A 24,385-nucleotide genomic window follows, 5' to 3' on the forward strand; every position below is an offset into this window, starting at 1 on the left:
AAAAAAAAGAATAATATCAAGTTGCTAATTCAAAATCAAAGTTTTTATTACAACTGAAAGCAATGTTGCACATGAAATGCGTATATTCTCTTCCAAAGTTAGGAGAAGAAGTGTGACTGCAATGTATATGCAAAAGTATTCCAATATATGCAGATTGTGCAAAAATTAACGTTTTAAGGAAACAATGACATCAACAACCTAATTTAAATGTGATTTTACAAATTAATAAAAATCTTAACTGTATACCTTGAAATGTCTGTGGTAATACTTTCTGAAAGTTACCTTGGTAGAAGTAATCCAGTACAATTAAGTAGTTGACATGCATATAAGTATTGCAAGACAGGTACAAGCAATTTAAGGTTAATAAGATTCTTTTGCATGAGCAGAAACAAAGGAGAGATAAATATTTATTTATCACAATCATTCGAAATTTTGTCAGCAACATTTACCAATGGTTGTTTCACATTTTTTTTAGTGATTTGGGTAAAATAGTTCAAATTCTGAATACATTTTTTCCTTCAACAGCTATTTCATTATGCTTTCCTATTCCTGAGGTGAGATTTGTGAAGTAAGATACTTTAACAGTGAAATACATAGGTGGACACCATGGGTTGTTGTATGCAGGCAGATCAGGACTGCATTCTTGCCATTAAATCCAGCCTCTACTGTGCCTGGATTAAGATGAATGCCTCATGCTTTAGTACTTCTGGGTTAACATCCATACATCACTTCAAAGCCTTGCGTTGAGCCTCTGGAAGGCATGGCTCTCTTCAGAGTATCCATATGTTGTTTGGATAGACTGAGGGAGGAGATTTCCTGTTTTCCAAGTTCGCCTCTGCTCTGCATTTAACATATCTTAAGAAACCCATCTGGAACAGTCAAGTAAAGAATATCTACATGACAATAATTGGACAAACAATATGGATAAACTTAAAAACTGCCTCATAAAATTATATGTATTGGAAATAATGATTAAGATAATAATACCTATTAGGCATTTTAGGAAATTTAATATTCTTATAATGTGCGTATACCACAGTTCTAACAAGTTAAGACCCTAGAGGCAATTCCACAGCTGGCGCTGATGAGGCTACATAACCACTAACCACTTCTAGGCATTGCCTAGAGATGTTACAGCATTTTGCAGCCTCTTATAAATGGAAGCAGTAGGAAGGGAAGAGGATGAACAAGAGACTGTTCAGGCCTATTGAGGGTTGAGATTATACCAGAGGTTACATAGGTCAAATTCCAATGCAAACACACTACTTCAGTATATACCATATATGTACTGACACAAGTACATCTGCGGAGCATTTCAGCAAACAAGAACTAACAACATATGACCAAAGCCCTGGTACACCAATACAGCTGCCAAAAAACTATAAACCAAAGTAAATCTCTAAAGCACCGTGTAGTGCTTAAGGGTATGCATTAAATTTACAGATAAAAATGGTGACTTGCAAAAAAAGACCATCTTAGAATAAGAAACCATTGCTGAGAGAATCATTGCATCTACAAGATGGTTGGTGGAATTACGGTAGCTGCAGGATGGAGAATAAAAAGTGCCAACATAGAGATTCAATTTTTATGTACTACCGTACTACTATGCATACATTATTGTTGAATTAAAACAGAAATATAAAAGAGACTATCCCCACTTAATTGAGAAACAATACTATGAATTATAAACCAGTCATGAACAAACAAATGCATAAAATTCAACAAAAATTTAATACACTTGATAATAAATTTTTAGTAGCTTACACACACAACACGTTAACATATTAGAGTTGAAAATAAGGAATATGAATTTACCACTTGAGGCTTTTGAACATGAGTGTATTATATTTAAAAATCCAATTTTAATGAACCCATGCCTGCTGATCCCTTCAGTTTGACCAACTGGCAAGATGCCAAAGCATGGATGCCCTAATGTCAACATAACTCAAGACCCCTTCTAAAAAGGCCCCATTCCCTTAAAAAATAATTTTCCCATTAACATTCATGATAATATAGAAACTGGAAATCAAAGATTGAAGGAGAATCTTCCACCCCTCCATGGGACAACGAAGCTCCACAGTCCTGTGTAAAAAATTGCTGGAATGGGTAGATAGGCTATACCAGTGTACTCCAACAAACCTCTTTTGAGAGCCCATACATTTATACATGATGCAATATGCTTCTTATGACAGCATTCACTGGCAGAATGTCATGTAATGATATATTTGCTATGCTAAAATAAAAAATAAATACATTTGTCGCTGTTATGATTTTTATTTTTTTTATTACATGCATTAAGTACTAGTGATTCATAGTCCTGAACAAAACATTCACCACCAGCCATGCCTAACTGCCACGAATTTCAACTAATGCCAAAATCATATCAAATAACTCATACAAGGGATCAGGGTAAGTTGATATGATGGGAATAAATTGTACCATAGCATACTCCAAAGAACTTCCCTTTTGGAGCTCATGCATTAATATATCATGCAAGGTGCCTCTCATGAAGGCAAATGAATAGCCGCTATTAAACTAAAATAAATCTATTTTGCAATGATGATCAGTTTGCTAAATATCCGTTCCCACTATAGCACCTACACCAATAAACACAAGATCACGTAACATTTGTGTTCCGTGCACACACATGACTTTAAATGCAAAAACAACCAAGCTTTTCAGTTAACAGAAGAATTAACTCATAACGGATTGGCCCGGCTGTGGAGATGACATGGTGAGTTGTCAAGATGGAAGTCAAACTCAGCAGTCGACAATTGATTATCAGCATACAATAAAATATAGTGAAACCTCCATCAAGGAATTGAAAATAGCCTCTCAAGAAGATTGCAGGACAAACAGTTAAAGGTATGTTAGGCTTTGACAGGGAAAATGAAAGTGCAACAACAATACCCGGAGGGAAGATCAGCTAATCAACACCCCCCTCCACGAACCACGAAAGAATAGTATTACAATGCATTTATACAACAATTAAAAACTTCTTCCTCTCATGCACCAGCTATTGAAATCGAGAGCGGCTTCATATGACACAATGGGTTTAATTGAACTGCTGTCAGAGTGCAAATTAAATTATAATTTAGCCAATTCTACAATATTTTCAACACCACTTACTCAGTAAAGCCTAAATGTTTTCACTGTCTTTGATAAGTAAACAGCTATGGTGACATTGACCAAAAACGAAACACCGTGGATATGGAAAATATTTTTAAGAATCGTAATGTACAGTAATATCCATCACATACTGAGTTCAAATAACCACATAAGGAAATGTAAATGCTTAATTGATTGCTCATAACCACAATAACTGACAATTGGCAATGACCACATAAGGAAAAGTAATGCTTAATTAATGATGTGTTATGGAAGGACAATAAAATCCTTAAAATGTAAGCTTTCAGATTTGGTATGAAAATAATAGTTATGGTGTACAGGTCGCTTACAATTAGTGACGTAATTTTTGAAGCACCCTTACATGGCTGAATAAAGGAATATATTGTATTCCTGAATCAATGTATCAAAATGAAATTAGTCTAAATGCTTTTGACTCCGAATGCAACAAACACATTGATTCCAACATATTTCCTCTAGCTTCAAAGGAAATCAGCAGTTCATTTAATGGGAAAGAAGTTTCGAAAATATTGTGAACACTGCCTTTGCATGTGTTTATGGTACTTCATGTTGCAAAACCCTGTGTAATAACATATATAGTTTAAAAAAATGTAGATTCACTTCCCTCGACTACCAACAGTATATGTTACCACCTATTCCCTGGTTATTCCACATTACCTATCAAGGTTACCAGGCAAATGCTTCCTGTTCTTATCCAGAGAATTACACCAACGGAAAAGAAACCCCCTTTTACATGCTTACTATGAAACTGTTAAAAACCATGTGTTTTCACTCCTCCGTAAAATATTTATGAGAAAGCCCATACCTTCCTGGTTAAAGTGGATACTGTCTGGCCCCCTGCAGTCTCTGTATCCCATCCAGCTATAAATTACGGAGGTTATGTATGTAAGAACATATGCCCAATAGGTGAAGGTATAGCATATATATAAATATATTAGTATGACATTTGTGAGCTTACAATTCAAAATACTCCTCCCTCAGCCTACAATCCCAAAGAAAAGGTGTGATGAAGTCAATCACCTGAAATCCACCAAAGGGATTTGAAATCACCAGAATAGGAAATCACCAGAAAGGGAAATGAAATCACCAGAATGAATATCATGTTAATACATGACCGCAATGACAACTGTAACACAAATGAATAATTTACATAATTATGAATCAAGTGAGTGGAAAACATTGCCTTACTCTCCCTTTTTAGTGTCCATCAGTTGATGGTTACTAAATGATGCCCATGTATTATGTTTCCCCATTGGGCTGGAGCGGGGATCATGCTTAATAGAACCACCCTCAATGTCAAGCAATGAGTCCTGAGAAGTATCCAATGGAAATTACTCATCATCTGGTAAAATCTTACGTCCCTCCCCAAGTCATTGGATCCTATTTTTGATAATATCATTGGAGAATAAAAGCATCCAACATCCAGCAAAACTCTCTGCAATTTTGTCGTGCTCTGGCCCGATACGCAAAGTCCAATGGCAGCAGGACAACCTATGAGCAAATGAAGCCTTTAGTATAGAAAACAAGTTGCATTAAGGATTCGTTAAAAAGAGAAAAAATTCTCCTGCCTCTCTCAAGGCGGCACCCCAGAAGTGACACCAACCACACAAAATGGCTGTCTCCCACCATTATGTGCCCGTAAATCTCGGGTCTATCCATGGAGAATCAAAATCAATCACATGTGGAACACTAGCGATTGACTGTGAAAAGGCAAGTGTGGCCACGATAGGCAGGGTGAAGATCAGCCAAACAACTCCTCCTTCCGCGCCTCATAAAAAATACACACCAACAATGTACTCGGTTGAAAATTAGGAGGACCTCTGTCTCTCATCATGATTGGCATAATTAGCTACTCTTAAGTTCAAACAGGCAACCGGGAAAAAAATGTTAGTGACCTCTGCATTATTTCCAATGCCACAAGCACATCGGTGGCAAAATGCTCAATGTGAAAACACGTATGAAGACATTGAATGTAAAATGAACACCATGAACATGTGTAAAATGTTTATTATTATTTAGTAAAATTACCCCGATAATGCTTGAGGACATTTTTACTAGATCGATTGTCAAGTGAATTCAATTATGCCTTGCATGGGAGGGAGGGCAAATTGAATAATGGGTACTCTATATTTATTTATATTATTATTTATAAATATGACTGACTTTCTCATTAATATAAACCAAATTTGTACTTTCAATTTAATGCACAGTTAAGTTTGAAATTGGCTCAAATCAACCCACCATCCCCTTCTTAATCACTAATTTAGTAACATTGAAATGGGAATGACACCACCCTTTAGAACACATTTTAAATCTTTAATTATGCATGGTGTTTACCACTCCATTGCCTTGGGCATCCTTGAAAACCTTCCGGCTAGCGGGTTAATTTCCTGGATATTTTTGTGCAAACCTCCGTGAATGTTGACCACCTTATGACGTCAGGAGGCTAACAACTTAACAAAATGGGTACTATTGTACCACGCAACTCACTTGGTCACCCTTTGGTTGGAGACATTAGTTCCTTGATATATCAAATCATGCCTTTATGACCTTTGACCCCCAATTATGAGCTATGGAGGTCACAAAATCAACAACGGATGAATGAACTGCAAAACTGTCGTAAGCAACCTTAAAAACCTATCGTTCGACACGTTGGTTGCCACGATGGCCCGACATTTACCTCAAAGATCCTTGACCCCCATTGTGACCTCCTAAGGTCAAAAAATCAACAATACTGATAAATGAACTGCAAAAATGACTTAAGCACCCTTTAAAACCTATGGTTTGACACGTGGTTGTCTCGATGGCCCGATATTTACCCCTATGACCTTAGACCTCAGTGTCAGCCTTCGAGGTCAAATACTGGATAAGACTAGCATTTGGACAATACCAATGACTTGTGCACCCTTGAAAACCCATGGATAGACACCTTTGATGGTATGCTATTCTTTTGCCACCCTTATGTCCTTGACTGTAACCTTACTGGGTCAATAGTTGAATTTTCATGAACAAAAGTGTTATTTTCGGTTTCCTCATGTCCGAAAACCTAAGAATTGACATCCTGATCAATGAAATTCAGACTTTTTTGTATCTCGATTTTTTTACATTGAAAATTTTTGTTTGGGCTCACATTATAAGGTCAAAATATCAAAATTCTAAAATTTTGCTTGCACTCAACAAAACTTTGGACCTTTCCCCATAAGAATGCACATTTTCACGAATATTGCTGGAGTGAAGGTTACTAAAATTAGGGATCAAAAATGACACACGACCCTAGGGACAGTCTGTACAATAACATAAATCTAGGAAGCAAGATGTATAGATCAAAATTCCTGCAAAACATTTTGAGGGAGTTGGTAGTCATTTTTAAGGAGAAGATCGGAAACAAAATGATCTCAAATGAGCTGAAAAGAAAGACAGCTTATTTCAAGGATTTATCAACATGTGAAAGTGCTACAAAGCGAAGACAAGAAAGAAGTGGTAGATGTATCGTATCACTGCAGAATAAAGACATTAAAACAAAATTGTTTTGTTGCTCGTGCAATAATTGGATGAGCGTGAGCAATATGATTTATACTTCCAAGGACTGTAAAAAAATTCTAAGGATCACTGACGAGGAAAATAAAGTGTAAAAATATCAATGCGTGTTTATGTTCATTAGGAACCTACACCACGAAACTTTGATAAGTTACGGAAATATGAGTCAGCACTCAGCCAAAAAGGACTACCGTGCTAATGCCATGATAACATTATTCACAGTGCATATTGAATATTCTGAGGAAGTAATTTTTGTAGGAGACAAATGAGGATTAGGTTATAGGGGGGAACACCACCCCCAAGTATAATCTCAGGATAATCCAAGTATCATAAGGTACATACTGGAAATGTGAACAAATATTTCTCAGATGGAACACCGGGTCACAGTGGTCATTGTTTCAGACATGTCAACACTATAATCCAGCATCGTTTTTCTGAAGAAATATGAGTCACCTCTGCCGTGAGGATGACACTCTACCTTCAAATTTAAACTGCAAGTAAAAATTGATTTAAATCATAATAAGTACTTTCAGACAATTAAAACTAAACTCAAACTTAAATTTTTCCCTTCTATTAGATTCCTTCACTATAAAATCTAATTCCATTTGTTCATCTTTATTGTATTGCATTTGGGCACTGATAATAACCATAATTAAATAGTTTACCCTTTTATGGGATGACCCATTGTAGATTCAATGATGCTATGCTAAAAAAATACATTAATCCTAGTAATTCTTTCAAATAAAATATTGTCTAACCCATTTTTTCCAATGTTCTATGTGGTGTCAGGAGCACCACACTCGAGTAACCTTGATCAGAAAACTTGCATGAGTTATTAACGTTATAATGAGCTAAAACTAAAACCAGACCAAACTGTCTGTGATAACTCAAAGAAAACAGAATTCAAGACATTTGTTTCACTCAATTCAAATATCAAATTTACGGGTTATATTTGTAAAAATTAATCAATTCATGTATTTTGTTGAATGCTAAACATTTTTCACTGCTCTGTCGATCATTGTCAAGGTCCTTTCATAACATTTAATATTAATAATCACCAGCTTTAATGCTCCATGAAGTTTTGATATGTAATTGAATTGCTTTTCCGTAAATTTTGCACGTAACACTTTGATGCAGTCACTAAGCATTATACTTTGCCCGTCATGGCAAGTGATTCATCAAATACAAGATTTAGTTACTTTTTCAATCCATTGCTATAACCTGTTGAGCCCAAAAATACAAACATTTTGCTAAATTTTTCATTCTCGTTGATAAGCACTTGAAAGTATTAAGGCCGGGCTACATGGTAAATCAACACAAACAAGTTAATATCTGCTTGCGTGAATGATTTCACAGGGCTTACAATGAAAAAAGAATCAATCACACTAAAGAAATTTCCACACAAAATTTTGCAAAATTTTTCAGACAACATTCTGCGTCCAAAATATGACAATTATATCTGAAATCATTGAATTTGATGAGCTTTTTCAAGCACAGTGGTCATATAGTGGCAGGTTGGCCACTTCCAAAGGCAACCTACGAAAGAAATGAAAACATATGCAAGAGATTTCAGACTTGTCATGGAAAGCATGCCCATAGAATGGAATAAAACAATAACTAAGGAAATCAATAAAAAGTTACCCCACACTTACTTCTAAGCTGACAAAATAATATAACGCATCCTCTACGGCTATCTGGCCTGCCACATTTGAAGTGGATATTTTGTAATAATAGTCATTTTTCCTCACGCAAAGTCTGCACAGGGGTACCCTCGGAATAGGGAATTCTACTGAAAATGAATGATTATGCGATAAAAAAATCTATCGTGCTGTAAATTAAGTGAAAGCAGTTCTTCTCTAAGCTGAATATTATTCATAAAATTTCACTTTGAAAATTTAACATTAATCTTGCGCTCAAAACGAACCATTGCCATGTTGGCTGAGCGTGACATCAGAAGCCAGCAAACAATAGATTTATGTGGTGCCAGTAGACTATTTGTCCCAGTTTTAGTAAAACCTATGCATCTTTCTATACAATTTATTTTTTATATGTTAATTCCATCATCAGTCATGTGAAATATTTATCCCGAATAATTGACAGATTTAAAGAATGTATACAAACTGGAAGATGCAGCACCATCTTGACAAATAGCACTTGTTACTTTCTCATCCTCCTCATCCACGGCTATTTACACAGTATAAGCTTATTGTTCACACTTAATGTTCTGGCATCACCTTAGCCTCAACAGTGCAAGCGTTCAAATTTATTAACACTTGAACCTAACAACCTGCTGAAACACGCTATGTCTCTCTTCCAGACCTTAGGATTGCTAAGTAAATCAGCGTAAAATATGACCCGTTGTATTTCTCCAAAACGTTAACATCACATATTCCAATATTGCACCAAGTACACATTAAAAGCAATGAGTAAATGACAGTAGTTAAATGAGACACAAACCAAGCTTTAGATTATAAGCGAATGAGATTATTGATTTAATTTATGTTACATTTCAATTTCGTGGCTTCACAACTCTACACAAAGAAATCTTCATTACTGGAGAAGAAATAAGTTGCCATGTATTAATCTACCTTCAGAATGTTACCAGGATGCGTCTTTATGAAATCGGAGCCAACCATTGCTCAATACAAACACCGTAAAAACTTTTGAACAATTCACATGTTTTCACACACCCTTCACGTTCTGAATCAGCATTGTCGTAGATGTTTGTTATCGTCGCTACTGTTTTGTTACTGCTATGGAGGGAGTCTGCTTACTCGCTGATGTCACAGGGCATTTTTGTAGCATGAAAGAATTTGGTAATTTTTGGGAACTTAGAAGCTCTCTAGCAACAAGAATACTGAGAATCATGAATTATTTATCTTGCATATACATTTTATATGCAAAAATATTATTTTGCATACGTTAATAACTTTAACTTACTCACCTAAACTTGAAAAAAAAATTAGCTTTTAATTTTAGGAGAGCACCCCATTCCTTTGTAAAGGCTAGGAGAAATTCCCAATAATAATACTTATGTTTTTCACTGCAATAACTCATTCAACCTGTAAACCAGTTCACTCCACAATCAAATCTCAAAGCACTCAGTGATTTACAAATTTCTAATACATTATGTTCATTTCTATGATGTACACAGTGCAAAAACTTGAGAATAATTAAGAAAACAGACATAAAATGTTCACATTAACATATGACCTCAAAAAAAATCGAATTTCAACAGAAAAGACAGCAAATATTTTGCACAAACTCCATGCTCATTGACGGCCTAGCTCATAACTGACCAGGCTAGCAAGAATTAGTTTAGATACCAGACTTCATTTGCGTATTGCACCACTAGAGGTTTACGTATGCAACAGGCTTCCCATCGAAAAATGAGGTATATCTAACGATGAGTGAAATATTAATGAGGTGCATTGCATTATTTTAAACATGGATATTTTAAAACTTTTTTCATTCGACATTAGTGAGATTTTTTACTGTTTTTCATACTAAAAGACCATATATGAAATGTAGCCAAGCGCAAGCCATGAAGTACCTCTTGGACTTGGTGATTGCTACATAAACTATCACAAATTGTTCCTTCAACAAAGTCGTTCACCACTTATACTATAAACTGCCCACGAAGACAGCCATTAAAATAAAATTGCAAAATATACTAGAAAAGAAGACTTTCCCGTTCAAGTAGTTCATTGCAATCTGTACACCAACAATTATTTTTTTCATGTACTCCTAATTAAATAAAATTGATCTATAAAAAAAAACCACATCCCATCAGTAAATAAACTTATGCACAAATATGTTTCTTGAAATAACCTTAACTTTGAGTGTAAACCAAATAAAAAAGCTAATAATTTTCCATGTACTTAAAATTAATTAAACAAAATGGATCAATAAAATTAAACACATCCCATTCTCTAATCCATGAGTCTAATTACAAAAAAAACTTATATGTACAAATAATAAGCACTTCCATAAAAGAAGACAAAAAAAATATATCACGAGAATCAAAATCATCACCTCATATTTTTAACTCCTGTTTACACCACACATTAACATACACAAGTTATTAAGTGAATGCAAGAACGAATTTAGCAGACCAGAATGGAATGTGTACATATGCGTTGACCATATCAGAACAGGATCTATTGTCTATTCATGCATTCACACAAGTTGTGTGGTTACACGGTGCATTTTTGTTTACATTCATGGGTTCATATAGTTAGATAATAGCTAGAATAGGTAAATGCATGGAGTAAACAGACCTTTAAGCAAGAACGGTAAAGAAACGACCTCTACTGATTTAAAAAGCACTACAGAGTTTAATATCCCCTGCAAGAATTATGAGGACTCCTGCATGGGAAAAACATCTAAATACATAAAAAACAGTATTTCACAGCAAAAATATCTCTTAGAAATAACACACCTATGGGAATGAGCCGATTTTCCCTAGCAATAAATGCATACCACACTTTCATTTTTGACAGCACCAATATTATGTACACAAAATACAATTAAACAAAAAATTATTTGAACAAACATTTTTTTATGCGAGTGCATATATTTTTTACTAACATCTGACAGATGTAATTTAAACAAATAATAAAGTTATCAAATCAATCAATTACGAAACAAATATAAAAAATGCATACGTATATAATATTGTAACATGGTAATGAATAGTGCACTAAATAGCCACAAATCAACTATCTTAACTTGTTTTAAAATACTTATATCGATTTGTTGAAATGCCTCATTGGATATTTTTTGCAACTTAATTATTCTGTTGTAAAACAAAGAGGAGGTAAAAAGCAAAAGATATACATGGAAAACATTCCACAAAATTCTTCGCGTTCATTGATATGTGTTATGAGTTGGTCATTGGTAAATTCAAATTATTCACTTTTATGACTGAATGAATTGTAAACACTTGTTATACCAAAATAAAAAGCGACTTTGGTCGTCACCATTGAGGTAGCAACTGCGAGTTAATTAATGCCTCGTCAGGATTCGGAAACACAATGTGGGAAATTGGACTTTTCTCACTGCTCCGTCGATCATTGGCGGGGTCCTTTCATAACATTCAATATTGTTAACTAACAAATTTAATGCTTCATTAAGTTTTGATCTCAAATAATTAGTGCTTTTCAGTTGATTTTTCATGTAATACATTGATGCAGTCACTAAGCATTTAGGCGTGTTTCCACGATGCATTAAAAGGTATGAGTTGATGTACGTTTTCTTGAATGATTTTTGTGGACCGGAACGGTATATGTGCGAATGCACGAACCGAATTAGAATAAGTTCTATTTTCTGAGCATGCATTCGCACAAGTTGGGTGGTCACACAGTGCATTATGGCGTTCACTCTCGCGTTCATACATTTAGACATTAACCCGTACGTGTACCGTGCAAACAAATACATCGCCCGCCTTGGCAAGTGATTCATCAAATACACGATTAATTACATTTTCAAGTTATTGCTATAATCTGTTGATACCACAAGTACAAACATTTGACAAAAATTTCATTCCAGTCCATATGAACTTTTAACTATTAAGGCCGGGCTACACGTTAAGTTAACACGAACAAGTTAATATCTGGTTACGTGAATGATTTCACATTATTTGAAAGTTACACGAGGCTTCCAATGAAATAAAATAAGATGCACTCACCCTCAGGTCATTTCTACACGAAAATTTAGTCAGTTCTGCGTCCGATTCATGACAAATATTTCTGAAATCGTTGACTTCGACGAGCTTTTTCAAGCACAGTGTACATATAGTGGCATGCAGGCCATCTCCAACAGCAACCTACGAAAGGAATGAAAACATATCCGCGAGAGATTTCAGACTTGCTGTAGAAAACATGCCCATAAAACGGAATAAAACAATAACTAAGGAGATCAGTAAAATGTAAACCCTCACTTACTTGTAAGTCAACAAAATCGCCTAAGGCACCCTTTACAGTTATCTGGCTTCCAGCAATTGAAAAGAATATGTTGTAATAATAATCATTTTCCTTCATGCAAAGTCTGCACAGAGTACCCTCGAAATTCCTTTCTGAAGACTCAGATGAATTCGCAGTGGTAATACTCATATTTTCACAGCAATAACTCATTCTATCTCTAAACCAGTTCACTCCTCAAACAAACGATGCACGCAGCACTCAGTTATTTACAAATTTCTAATACATTATGTTCATTTCTATGACTTACGCCAACGCAAAAACTTCAAAATAATCAAGGAAAAGTGCATAAAAAGCTCACATTTACATTGTGCCTCAAAAATAAATCGCATTTCGACAGAAAAGACAGCAAATATTTTACACGGACTCAACGCTCATTGACGCCCTAACTCCTAACTGACCAAGGTAACAAGGTTTAGTTTACATACCGGACTTCATTTGAGTGTGTCACCGCTAGAGGATTGCGCATGCAAAAGGCCTAAAATCGAAAAATCAATTATTTCCAACAATATGTGATGCATCATTCTGGTTTATTGCATTATTTGAATAATACATATTTTAGAAATTTGTAATGCTGCATTAGAGAATTTTGAACTCTTTCTCATAAATTCTCATTTCTTTAAAGACTGTAGATGTAACGTGACCTTGTGGACGACGAAGTTGGGCTTTAAATTTCGTTTATTGCCAGGTGATTGAATAACTTTTAACCAAACATTTTTGCACTAAAATCAATCGAAAATTTGATGAAATTTAAATGAAATGGTCCTTTATTTTTTTTAAATAGACATAAATTCCTCTTCACACACACACACCGATGTTTGGCCTGCTCTATAGGTGTGCTGTTGGCGGATAAAATGGCAACTAGAAAACTTGGGTTCTATACTGAGGTTGATTCTATAGTCATATAATATCAAGTGAAAGTTATGGATTAATCTTATCGTGGATGTTTGTCCGAAGAATTTACAGTCGTGTCATAAATTGTTGAAAATTTTCTCAATCCATGCTATTGAGTCGTGATATATCTTTCCATCGATTCATCATGTGTTGGATTTTGTGTTCCTTTCTTTGAGAATTGTAATGTATTTCATTTAACTCATCATCTTAGTGATTGTAGTTTCCTTGTTAGATTTTGTGATCTATGTCAATGCTGAGTAGATGATTTCTTTAACGATAAACCTGATTCAAAGAGTGAATGAGATTTTGAATCGAAAACATGAGTCGCACCATCGGGATTTTCACGGAATCTTCAGGTAGGAATCCAGAAATAGACCTTTGCAGACTTTGTAGGGAGAAGCATGATTGTTATTACAGCATATTCACTTCGAATGTAGCATGCAAAATAACTGTGAAGGATGCCCTACATGATTTAGTTGGTTTACAAGTAAGTGGCACATTAAATTTTATCGATTTTCTTTACAATGGTGCTTACTACATTTTATGTTTTAATTCCAAACTCTATTGATATGTAACTTGTTTATTAACATCTCAGGTTGCTGTGGGAGATGGCCTGCCCACTACCATGTGTCCACTGTGTTTGAAGAAACTTACGGAATTCAGTGTTTTCAAAAAGATTTGTTTAGAATCAAACGCCATTCTGAGAAAAAGTTTGCCGAGTAGTTGCTTCAGGGTGAGTACTTATCGTAATTTCTTATTTGAAGACTGGTGTAGTAAATGTATTGCAGAGTTAGAGGTGAAACTCTTTGGTTTATGTCGACAGCAGTAGGAATCAACAAAGATGCATTTTGCGAAACGGTTTACGAAAAAGTGTAACAAGTCCAATTTCTCGTAAATGGTTTTTCCCTATCCGTCAATCCTTGGGAAGGTCCTATTAATGTTGCAGTTGGTGTTACAATTGCGACGATTGAAGACATTTTGTCTTCTGGTAAAATTAAGTGTGTGCTAAACTACTAGGAAAGTATGGCATTCAAATTCAATATTTATGAACTCAAAAAGGCAGTCTACCCACCGTGCTATGCCACGCTACCTTTTTAAGTATTTGATTAGGTAATCGGAGCATGTTAAAGTGAACAAAAAATCCCTGACGAATTGCTGCTAAAGATTGAAGTGTCAGAGACCCAGAAATTGGTTTGTCAATGCGTTGTCAAATAAAGTCACAGTTGCACGTAAATATATTACCTTTCTTTAGCTCGGAGCCTCTTCCTTGCCTTTAATTATGATCTCATGAGGCTATGGTAATGTATAACTAAAAATATCTTTGCGTAGTTTCGGAAATTGATTGTTTATTTTCAAGTCTTCTTGTATGAATAGATGGTGGTAACAATGAAGGCAAGGCTGGCAAAGTATTAGAAATTAATTTAAGTGCGGAAAAATTAACACAGAAAACATTTTCATCAAAAATGTAAAATTAGAAAGCAAATTAGGAACTTGGATGTGGTATATCTTTTCTGTATTTGTTAAGTTTATTTTTATTTAGTTAACTTTTTTCCAATATTGGAATATAATTTTTATATTTGCATCAACTTTGATTATTTAAATCACAGCATATTTGACTAGAACCATTTCTGTTAATGCCTTAATTAAAATTATTTGCATTTGTACTTATAAAAACAGGTTTTTACACAATCAATGAGATAAACTATTTTCTTTCTAAAAATACATTGTAAAATTGAAAGTTTTCTACAAATTTTGTGGTTAGCAAGTTTAAATATGACCTTAGCATAAATAAGTTCAAAGGTTACCTGTGTTAGGAAATATATTTTTTAGGTACTGAGATGTTTATCCTTCATAACAGTCTTCAAAATATTTGAAAAGGATATGGCATGCAGAAGCTTAGTCAGGAGTTAAGCCAGGCCAGATTCTCCTACTCCATCATGGCCGACTTTTCTATTTCGATGAGTTGTCATGGTGCACTGATGACGAGGGACAGCTCGTACATCGAAACTTCGGCTGATTGTAAAATAGAGTTGGAGAACCTGACCCAGTGGAATTCCCATGTAACCTTTAATGATTTTATGTGCAGGGAAAATCTGTGATAATTCTTTTTATGATATGCATGCCTGGCAAGGTTATTGCATTCTTATTTTTTTGGGGCTATCGACGTAAAAAAAGACTATTAATTCATCCTCAGAGTAGCTTAATTCGTACAATCTATTTTGAGGTCTTTTCTCTTGAAACCTTTTTTTGTATTTGTTTTGATAACGTTTTGTGTATTAATTGTGTGATATTTGGAATGGGATGCTGTTTTAATTTGTGGATCAATTTTGCTCAATGAGTATGGAGTGTGTTGACAGAAATAGTTTCTTAGTTCATAAGGAGTAATTAATGTTTTTGGCTGATTTTTTTGGAGTACCTTTGAGTTTATGCAGGTAACTGTGATGATAAACTTTTTCACCTAACTGTAGAGTTAAAGATTTACTTCGTGATGTGTATTTATTTTGTATTTTAATGGATGATGTGATTAATAATTTATAATTGTGGTTAATTAATAAGGCTCTGCCCACCCTATGATGGAAATGTAGCTATAAGAATATCTTATGGGAGAGGTGTGAAAGGAAGATTGTTGTCCATTGCTATCTTGAGTTTTTCCCCATCATTGTGGCAGAGCTTGAACACGGGAATGGTTTAAGTGTTCATCTTTTGAGGTTATGCATGAATGAAGCCATTTTTCTATGTATTCATATGAGTGCAACTGCTGATCTGCCAGACCATGTATTATTGAATGCAACAAATAATAATGAGATGATTCAATGTCTGGGGAATTTGGTGGGTGCATTCAGCCTTTGCACTGTTTCCAGCTAGGTTTTAATGTACTATCGTTTTCAAAAGTATGTGGACACCCACGAGCCCCACTTAACTGATGTGGTAGGGTCGGTAAAAACTTGGAAGGTTGGCACATGAGGTAGCCTGTATCTCTCACCAGTACGCCAGCAATAGCCGACGAGGACGGACGCGGGGGCGACCGGGCTAGCGAGACAGGAGTCAAACTATACTGGCTCAATTGCCCTAGCGGATAGAATGCACTGAGGAAACTCTCGTCCACGCACAGGTTCGGTTGTAGGATTGTTTTCTTGCGGGCACCATGGCGAGGATTTCCTCTCTTCAGATTCATATTTGGACTCACCGTGAACACGGAATGCGTATGTGGCTCCGTAGTGAGTAGGCTTACTTTACGTGCATTTGTTGCACTGAAACTATGGGGGTGGGATTCTAATCTGAGCAAATTATAACATTTTTTTTTAATTTTGTGAATTATCAATTGATAACATAAACATAATAGATTTAGTTGACTCGAGAAAAAAATTAACACCGAATTTTTTTAGCGACTAATTTTTTTAAAATTAACGACCCAATCTGCGTTAACGCTTTCATTTCTGAGAAGATTTTTTCAAACAATGGAAATAAGCAGGGGAAGTGGCTAAGGTTTTATTTTATCCTTGCGACTGTCAAATATCCATTGATAAAAATCTCTATTCATATAATCGACAATACTCAATTAGTAGCCAGATACACTAGTTGTGAGAATCAAAATAATAGCTCTAGATCATGGTGTTTGCAACTCAATCGATAACACTGATCAACCAAGAAATAATTTTTTCTGTCCTATCTATGTTTTTGGCTGATCCCCTGGTATTTTTCGGGCTGATTCCGAATGTGGGCGCAGATGTTTTATATCATGTCAAGGTTTTTTTTTACGACAACTGATTCGGTCTTTCAAGTCCGTTTAAGTAAATAAATTGTGAATTTAAATAATGTGAAAAATAGGCACTTACTCGGAATTTTCTCCCATATTTAGCTTCTGACGAATCCCTTTTCAGTGTCCACCAGTAATCAGATAACATGTTGCTGGACTTTTCTTGGTGTAGTTTGTGCATCAGTAAAATATTGTGGTGGAAATACTTATCTTGTTGATCACTAACGGTGCCATGGTTTGTAGGAAAAAAGTCCAGGTGTGTGCCAATGAAGTGATTTGTTTTGAATACGTAGAGCAGCCCATTTTTTGTGCAGTTTTATTGCATAAACCACCAGATCGCGATATTATTTAGCCATTCTATTTCCTAGTAAACCTTCAACTGCATTTTTTAATGCCTTCTAAGAGCTGTTTTTGTTGAACTCTCGCTGTCAAAATTCCTAATCCTTCAGTGCTTCTTTAAAAAACCTGTGGCCAATAAAAAAATCCATTTTTTGTTTTTCATTGATTTGATTTGTTTCAAATAAGTAAAACCTTCACAATTTTTGCAGATATCTTTTATACAGTTTTTAAAAAGCCCTAATTTAATACTTAGACGTGGCAAAATGACATTTTTTGGATCGTAAATAAGTTGAAAAAGAACATTTTTGAAGCCAGGAACGAGTGCTTACGTTACAGCCAATCTTTTTTCAAGTAATGATTTTTTCTGTCTCTGCCTTCCCAATCGCAGAAGAAGCAATAATATTTCGTGTAGTCAAGCTGTAAGCCTAGTAAAAATGCAGCTCCTTTCATTTTTCCACAAATTTTGCATAGTGAAAAATTTATTTCATGTAATTTTGTTCACTTTAAATCACTGTTTTTATAAGGTTATTTCATGTCAGTTCCATGAGCTAATGCTTTCGAGGGGAGTTCAATTCCATTATGTTAAAAAAACAGCCTTTTTAACTGACGTTAAAAGAATCAATGAACAAATCCTAATCATCTGTATTGTATTCAAAACTAACAGTATCAATTTCAGCAAGTTTCAGAGAGAACATCGTTGCAGAAGTTAAGATTGTTTTCATGAGAAAAAATTATTTAAATTCGTCATTGAGAGATCGATTCATAGAAATTTTTGTATTTGGATCCAGCATATTCCAACCCTTTAATTGTGATCTTAAGATTTCACTGTGCTTTTTATACAAATTTAATTTGTGCAATAGATCACTTAAATCCTCTTGCGTCATAAAATGAGGTCTATCAGATATACTGGCCAGAGAATTGGGTCTTTCGTGTTTTTGAATCCATCATTCTCACATACTTTCTGAATATTCGCCATCATTAAAATTTTGTGTGGTTCCAGCACTGGTAAATTTTTCACGTGTGGGGCTGACCCTAGGTTGTTTGGATATTTACTGCGTGTTTTGACTTCGGTGCTATTCCCTTAATTTCTGTTTCACAAAAATAGTAGTCAGAAATATGATCCTTATCTTCGCGCCGAATCATGAGGACCGAAAAATTCATATGACATTTTCCATCAGTCCAACCAGTGAGAAGCCTTACATATCTGCTACATATCACAGAAGACTCCAAATGGCTTGTAAATTTTTCTCAAATGGTGTTTTGTGATTGTCTACTTGTAGTGAACCAATGATAAAAAATCAGGATATTTAAAAATGTTGACCAACATTGCCTCGGTGATTTGAAATGGATTGACCCCACGATGAAAGCTGACACACTTCACAACGATTACAATGTAATAAGCTGACATTTCCTGTGAGCAACAAGATTCTCAAACCGTCTGCAGATGAATACACGTCTTTACGTGACGACAGTCACATACTTTTTTGGAAGCTGATATTGCATTGCATCGAAAAAAACGATTGGTTATTGCAAGTTTAATTAGATGTTTTGTTGGGATAGGAAGGCATGTCATCGTAGGACAATATGCTATGACAGGAAAATTTGATTTTTACCTGTTATTGCTATTATAAAATATAAATGAAAGAAATTACTACTTTTGTAAAAGTAAAAACATACATTCAGCTGTCCTAATGAAACTAGACGTGATGGAAATAATCTAAGCCCTGATTCCGAATCAGCACAAAAATACGTCTCGGATCATCCAACGGCCTGGAGACGTCGTGACGTCTCCAAGACAAAATCTTTGTTCAACAGTGTGGGAAGTTGTGTAATAAAAAGCACCAACCCTTTGCTTCCAATGGGAGTGCGAACTACAAATATCTCCAAGGATTATGTGGAAGTAAATTGGTACATGAAATCTTTCACCCTAAATAATCGGACGAAGGATCGGTCTGGGGTGATTGTGTGACCTCGGCTAGTGCCCATGATTCGGGGGTTCTCCAACGGAAAATTTTGGGAAATCGCATACCCAGAAATAGATTTTGGCGCTATTTTGGCTCTTAAAATTTAGATTAAAGTTAATAAAAGGTAGCGATTTCATAAATAAAAATACTAAGAAAAATGAGAATTAAATAAATTAAAAACTTAGCTAGGTATGATGGTTCTATTATCTATTTAGTATATTTCTACCTTTAAACCGAACTGAAATCTAGAAACCCTCCGAGATAACTTTCAAATAACCCTTTCAAAAAGCATAAGGTTCTCTTTTATCTTCTAAAATCTTCATTTAAGTAATTCTTTGTGCAAACTTTGTAAGCTGATTATGCTCTAAGTAAAGCAAATAATCAGAGCGTAGAATTCAATAACTGTTATAAATAATTTAAAGTAATCTGAGTTTTTTATTACACCTTTCATATACACTTCGAGATAGACGCGGGCGTTGTGGGGGCCCTATAACCTCGGAGGCCTTGGAGATAGCCGACCAAACAACCTGACCGGACCACACCGATCGGACAACAATAAATAATTATATATTTATGACCGACTGGATATCATCCATTTCCTCAACGGATATTTGACAGTCGCAAGGATAAAATAAAACCTTAGCCACTTCCCCTGCTTATTTCCATTGTTTCAATAAATCTTCTCAGAAATGAAAGCGTTAACGCAGATTGGGTCATTAATTTTAAAAAATTAGTCGCTAAAAAAATTCGGTGTTAATTTTTTTCTCGAGTCAGCTAAATCTATTATGTTTATGTTATGAATTGATCATTCACAAAATGAAAAAAATGTTACAATTTGCTCAGATTAGAATCCCACCCCCATAGTTTCAGTGCAACAAATGCGCGTAAAGTAATCCTACTCACTACGGAGCCACATACGCATTCCGTGTTCACGGTGAGTCCAAATATGAATCTGAAGAGAGGAAATCCTCGCCATGGTGCCCGCAAGAAAACAATCCTACAACCGAACCTGTGCGTGGACGAGAGTTTCCTCAGTGCATTCTATCCGCTAGGGCAATTGAGCCAGTAGTTTGACTCCTGTCTCGCTAGCCCGGTCGCCCCCGCGTCCGTCCTCGTCGGCTATTGCTGGCGTACTGGTGAGAGATACAGGCTACCTCATGTGCCAACCTCCCAAGTTTTTACCGACCCTACCACATCAGTTAAGTGGGGCTCGTGGGTGTCTACATACTTTTGAAAACGATAGTACATTGTTCTTGGCTTGTAATGTGAGGTTGAGCATTTCATGCTGTGGAATTACTGTTAAATCGTTGGAAACACAATTTCCTTGCTCGACACTAAATTCCCAATGCACACAATCACTTGGAAATGGCTTTGTGAGCAACTCCAAATACAAAGCAGTCTCTTCTTGAGTATGGCATTGGTCTTCATTGAGAAATGCCTCCAATTGATTTTCTCTGGAGGTTTTTGGCCTTTCTTCACATAGACAGTTGTCATCATTGAAAAGATTGTCTTTGAAGCAATGATACCAATTGTGTAACAGTGTTTCTGTTATAGCAGCATCTCAGTTAACTTTATGGTGCTCTTCTCTCAACACTAAGTATCTAATGCCATGACGTATTCATCATGGTTGTTGAGCAGTTTGTTTACCTAATGTCTAAGCTTGAGTCATGATTATTCTGGTAGTTCAAAATTGACCAACAATCAGTGCTATAGCCATCTATTGACAGGCAGTAGGAACTTTGTTTCGAGCATAATACATAATTGCTGTGTGATTGGTTTCGCATGTTTTAAGGATAATAACAACAGGGTAATTTAAAAAACCATTTCATGAAATAGTTTTGAACAGAGGATGATTTTGAGGTCTGTTTTCTTTCTGCATAAATATTAAACCCTGTATTCTCTTCCAGAGTTTATTTGAGTATTAACAAGAAGAAAGAGCATAATAAATGTATTGAAAACATGCTCCACATGTTTTTTCCATGATACTACTGTTTAGAAAAGAATAAATAGTGAATTTGGCCTGTTAACAGCTACTACTACAAAAGTGACAATTGCAGAAGCAAATGGAGTGCAAAAATAAGGAACTTGATTCATTCATTTTGTTAACAGCAAAAAATTCTTCTTCAGTCTCTCATTTGATCTCTCATGATTTGAAAAAATGGAAAAATGGTACATCTAAATAATTCCATTCTCCATCATGTATTTTGCTGTGAAAGGGCAGATTCCATGGTCCCCAAGATATTTTGAAAAGACACTGTGTGAACTTGGAATATCAGGGATCTTCTTGTCAATTTTTTTTCAGTTTGCGCTGAAGTTTTTCAGTATTTGATTAACAGGCATGCAGAGACCAGGCTATTTTTTATATAATAGCAGAGGCAATATGTGTAACATTCTTCTTTGCAATGCTTAGAGTATTCCATATATGTGCTTTTAAAGAGATAAAGGTTTATCCGTTACTTTTTCTGCAGAGTTTTGGAGGAGGGGGGGCAGATGATGAGGAGTCAGAGCCTTGTGTGGAGTCTAAGGACTGCATTCAAGATGCCATTGAAAACACTTCAGAGTTCACATGCTCAGCCCAAATGACTGAAGTATACATTCCTGTGCCAGACTGCTTATTGCCCAGGGACGATAAGTTGGTAAGTTATATTCTCATTCACAGTGAAAACTGAGTCTAATCACCTTCAGTTTTACAAATTTCTTGGTTGTATGAGGAATGGGGGTGTGTCTGTTATAAATTTAAGTATTTTTGTGGGAAGTCACTGGCATAATGCGACGTTCAGATGTTGTATTTCTAGTGGTGACACATGAGGCAGGAAGTGGAACCACACAAATGTTTTTTCATGCAATTCAATAGCAGTTGTACAGCATTGATAATCTGTTGATAGAAATGTCTCTTATCTATAATATATACAATCTATATTATATACAACCCGATGTGTGACAGATAGCTCACTGACTCATTCACGTATACAAATTCCCGACCACTTCCGGACGTGCTGGGAAGACGAAATTTTCACCGTGGGTGAAGAAAAAATATTCATCGGGGGGAAAAATCCGAAAACTCGAAAAAGTCGTTCGGTTTTCGAGATATATCGATCCGAATTAACATTGGAGCCTTATGGGACTAAAACCTTTTCCATTCATCGCCTACTTATATACGTCACTGGAACATGAAATTTCGCTGACGAAAACTAGATTTTTTGGCCGATTTTTTGATGTGAAACATTTTGCCATATTTTGTTTGTAAGTATTTTTTATATTTTTTTAAAATTTCCAATGCTTTTCTTATGGGCCTATCTTTGAATTTTTTTAAAACCAACTTATAATCGTTGTAGGAATAAGTCCTTAACGTATGAGGTACTAGATTTTTTGGTTGATTTTTTGATGTGGTCGTCTTTGCAATATTTTGATTAAAAGTATTTTTTTTAACAATTTAAAATTTCCAATGCTTTTCTTATGGGCCGAATTTCGGAATTTTTTCCACCAATTTGCAATAATCGTAGGACAATTTCACTTAAATGCAAGATACTAGATTTTTTATTCAATTTTTCGGCTATCTTCATGTATCCAAAAGACGAAAGAATTTCGAGTTATTAACGATTATGTATTTCCATTGAAATTGCGACTCCTACAACGTTTGGTAACTTACAACACATCCGCCGTGAAGTTTGCATTCCCTCAACACACGATTTTAAATTTTTCCGAATTTTTTTCTACCACTTCCCGACGACATACGGCCACGAAATTAACGTGAGTGACGTCTTTTTGTTGCCCCTACGTGCCGCTACCCGGAGAACGCAGAATACTTAATTTAAACGGATGACACCGTCGAAAAAGCATGCTTACACTACAGCTACAGAGCCGAAATTTTTATCCAAGGTAAACGATGCCGCGTTATACAGAACAATCACTTTAGGTCCCCCGAAAACCCCCTGTGAACCCCCCAAAAAAATAAAAATTACCTAATAAGTCGTATATTTCGTGTACCATTCATCCCAGGTGTATCGTTTTTATTGATTCCGAATGGGAATTGTGTCGGCTATATTTACGCGTCATGTTCAATTATCCTGCCCCAATTACTCACCCGCAATAAAACTTCAAATTTTTAAATGTACATTTCTTAACAAAATAGTAGAGTAATAAAAGGGGCTCATGGACATGGACACCTAAAGGCGAATTTTTTAAACCACTTCCCCATAAGGTACGGCTACGAAATTCACATGAGTTATGCCTTATTACAGCGCCTATGCACCGCTATGTGGATAACACAGAATTGGTAATCTAAATGTGAGTAATACGGGAAAATTCATTGTTCCCCTACAGCTAGATCGCTTGAATTTTTATTGTAGGTAGACAAAGACCTTTTATGCAAGAAAACCCCTCTAAATTTCACGTGGCTTCCTTAAAGACCAGGAAAAAAATTATTTTTTTTTCTGTAAATAGCATGTTCTTTGGTGTTGTAGCATATTTTAGCAGTAATTCCCTTCTCCTAAAACTCATCGCTAAGTAATTTCTTAGGATGATTGTGACCGTAGTCAGTACACTCACAAAAAAACCCTGGAAACTCCCAGGACCGCCTTAAAAACATCGTTATAAATTAAAAAGATGCCACAATCACGGCTAGCATGCGTCTACATCCTCCAATATTATCCCCCGGCAGCCTTCGTAAACATTAGGGGATAGCCGGTAGTTCTCACTGCTTGGTAAGGAGTGAAAACCCGGGCGGCGAAGCTCCCCCAGCTCCAGGAACGTCGGACGCACTCCGA

The 24,385-nt window shown here is 35.6% G+C and overlaps 2 protein-coding genes across 2 annotated transcripts in view; one reads left to right on the plus strand and one right to left on the minus strand.

The window, feature by feature from the left end:
• Positions 1 to 24,385, plus strand: part of LOC124170382 (zinc finger protein 271-like) — a 335,367-nt gene that overhangs the window by 294,234 nt on the left and 16,748 nt on the right. The gene's annotated exons all lie outside the window — the stretch shown is intronic.
• On the minus strand, positions 22 to 13,053 carry LOC124170251. Its single transcript, XM_046548975.1, has 3 exons — positions 12,630 to 13,053; positions 12,374 to 12,511; positions 22 to 869 (listed from the first exon to the last, which is right to left on the minus strand). The coding sequence occupies exons 1-3, from the start codon at positions 12,816 to 12,818 to the stop codon at positions 771 to 773; spliced, it is 426 nt and encodes a 141-aa protein (XP_046404931.1). The 5' UTR covers positions 12,819 to 13,053; the 3' UTR covers positions 22 to 770.

Source organism: Ischnura elegans, chromosome 13, assembly GCF_921293095.1.
Source record: "Ischnura elegans chromosome 13, ioIscEleg1.1, whole genome shotgun sequence".
Lineage (NCBI taxonomy): Eukaryota > Metazoa > Arthropoda > Insecta > Odonata > Coenagrionidae > Ischnura > Ischnura elegans.

Coding starts and splice junctions, on each gene's coding strand:
- LOC124170251 (XM_046548975.1), bottom strand. CDS start 12,818: ATGAGTTATTGCTGTGAAAATATGAGTATTACCACTGCGAATTCATCT. Junction 12,512..12,629: donor GCGATTTTGTTGACTTACAA/GTAAGTGAGGGT, acceptor TTCCTTTCGTAG/GTTGCTGTTGGAGATGGCCT. Junction 870..12,373: donor CGTGTAGAAATGACCTGAGG/GTGAGTGCATCT, acceptor TGACTGTTCCAG/ATGGGTTTCTTAAGATATGT.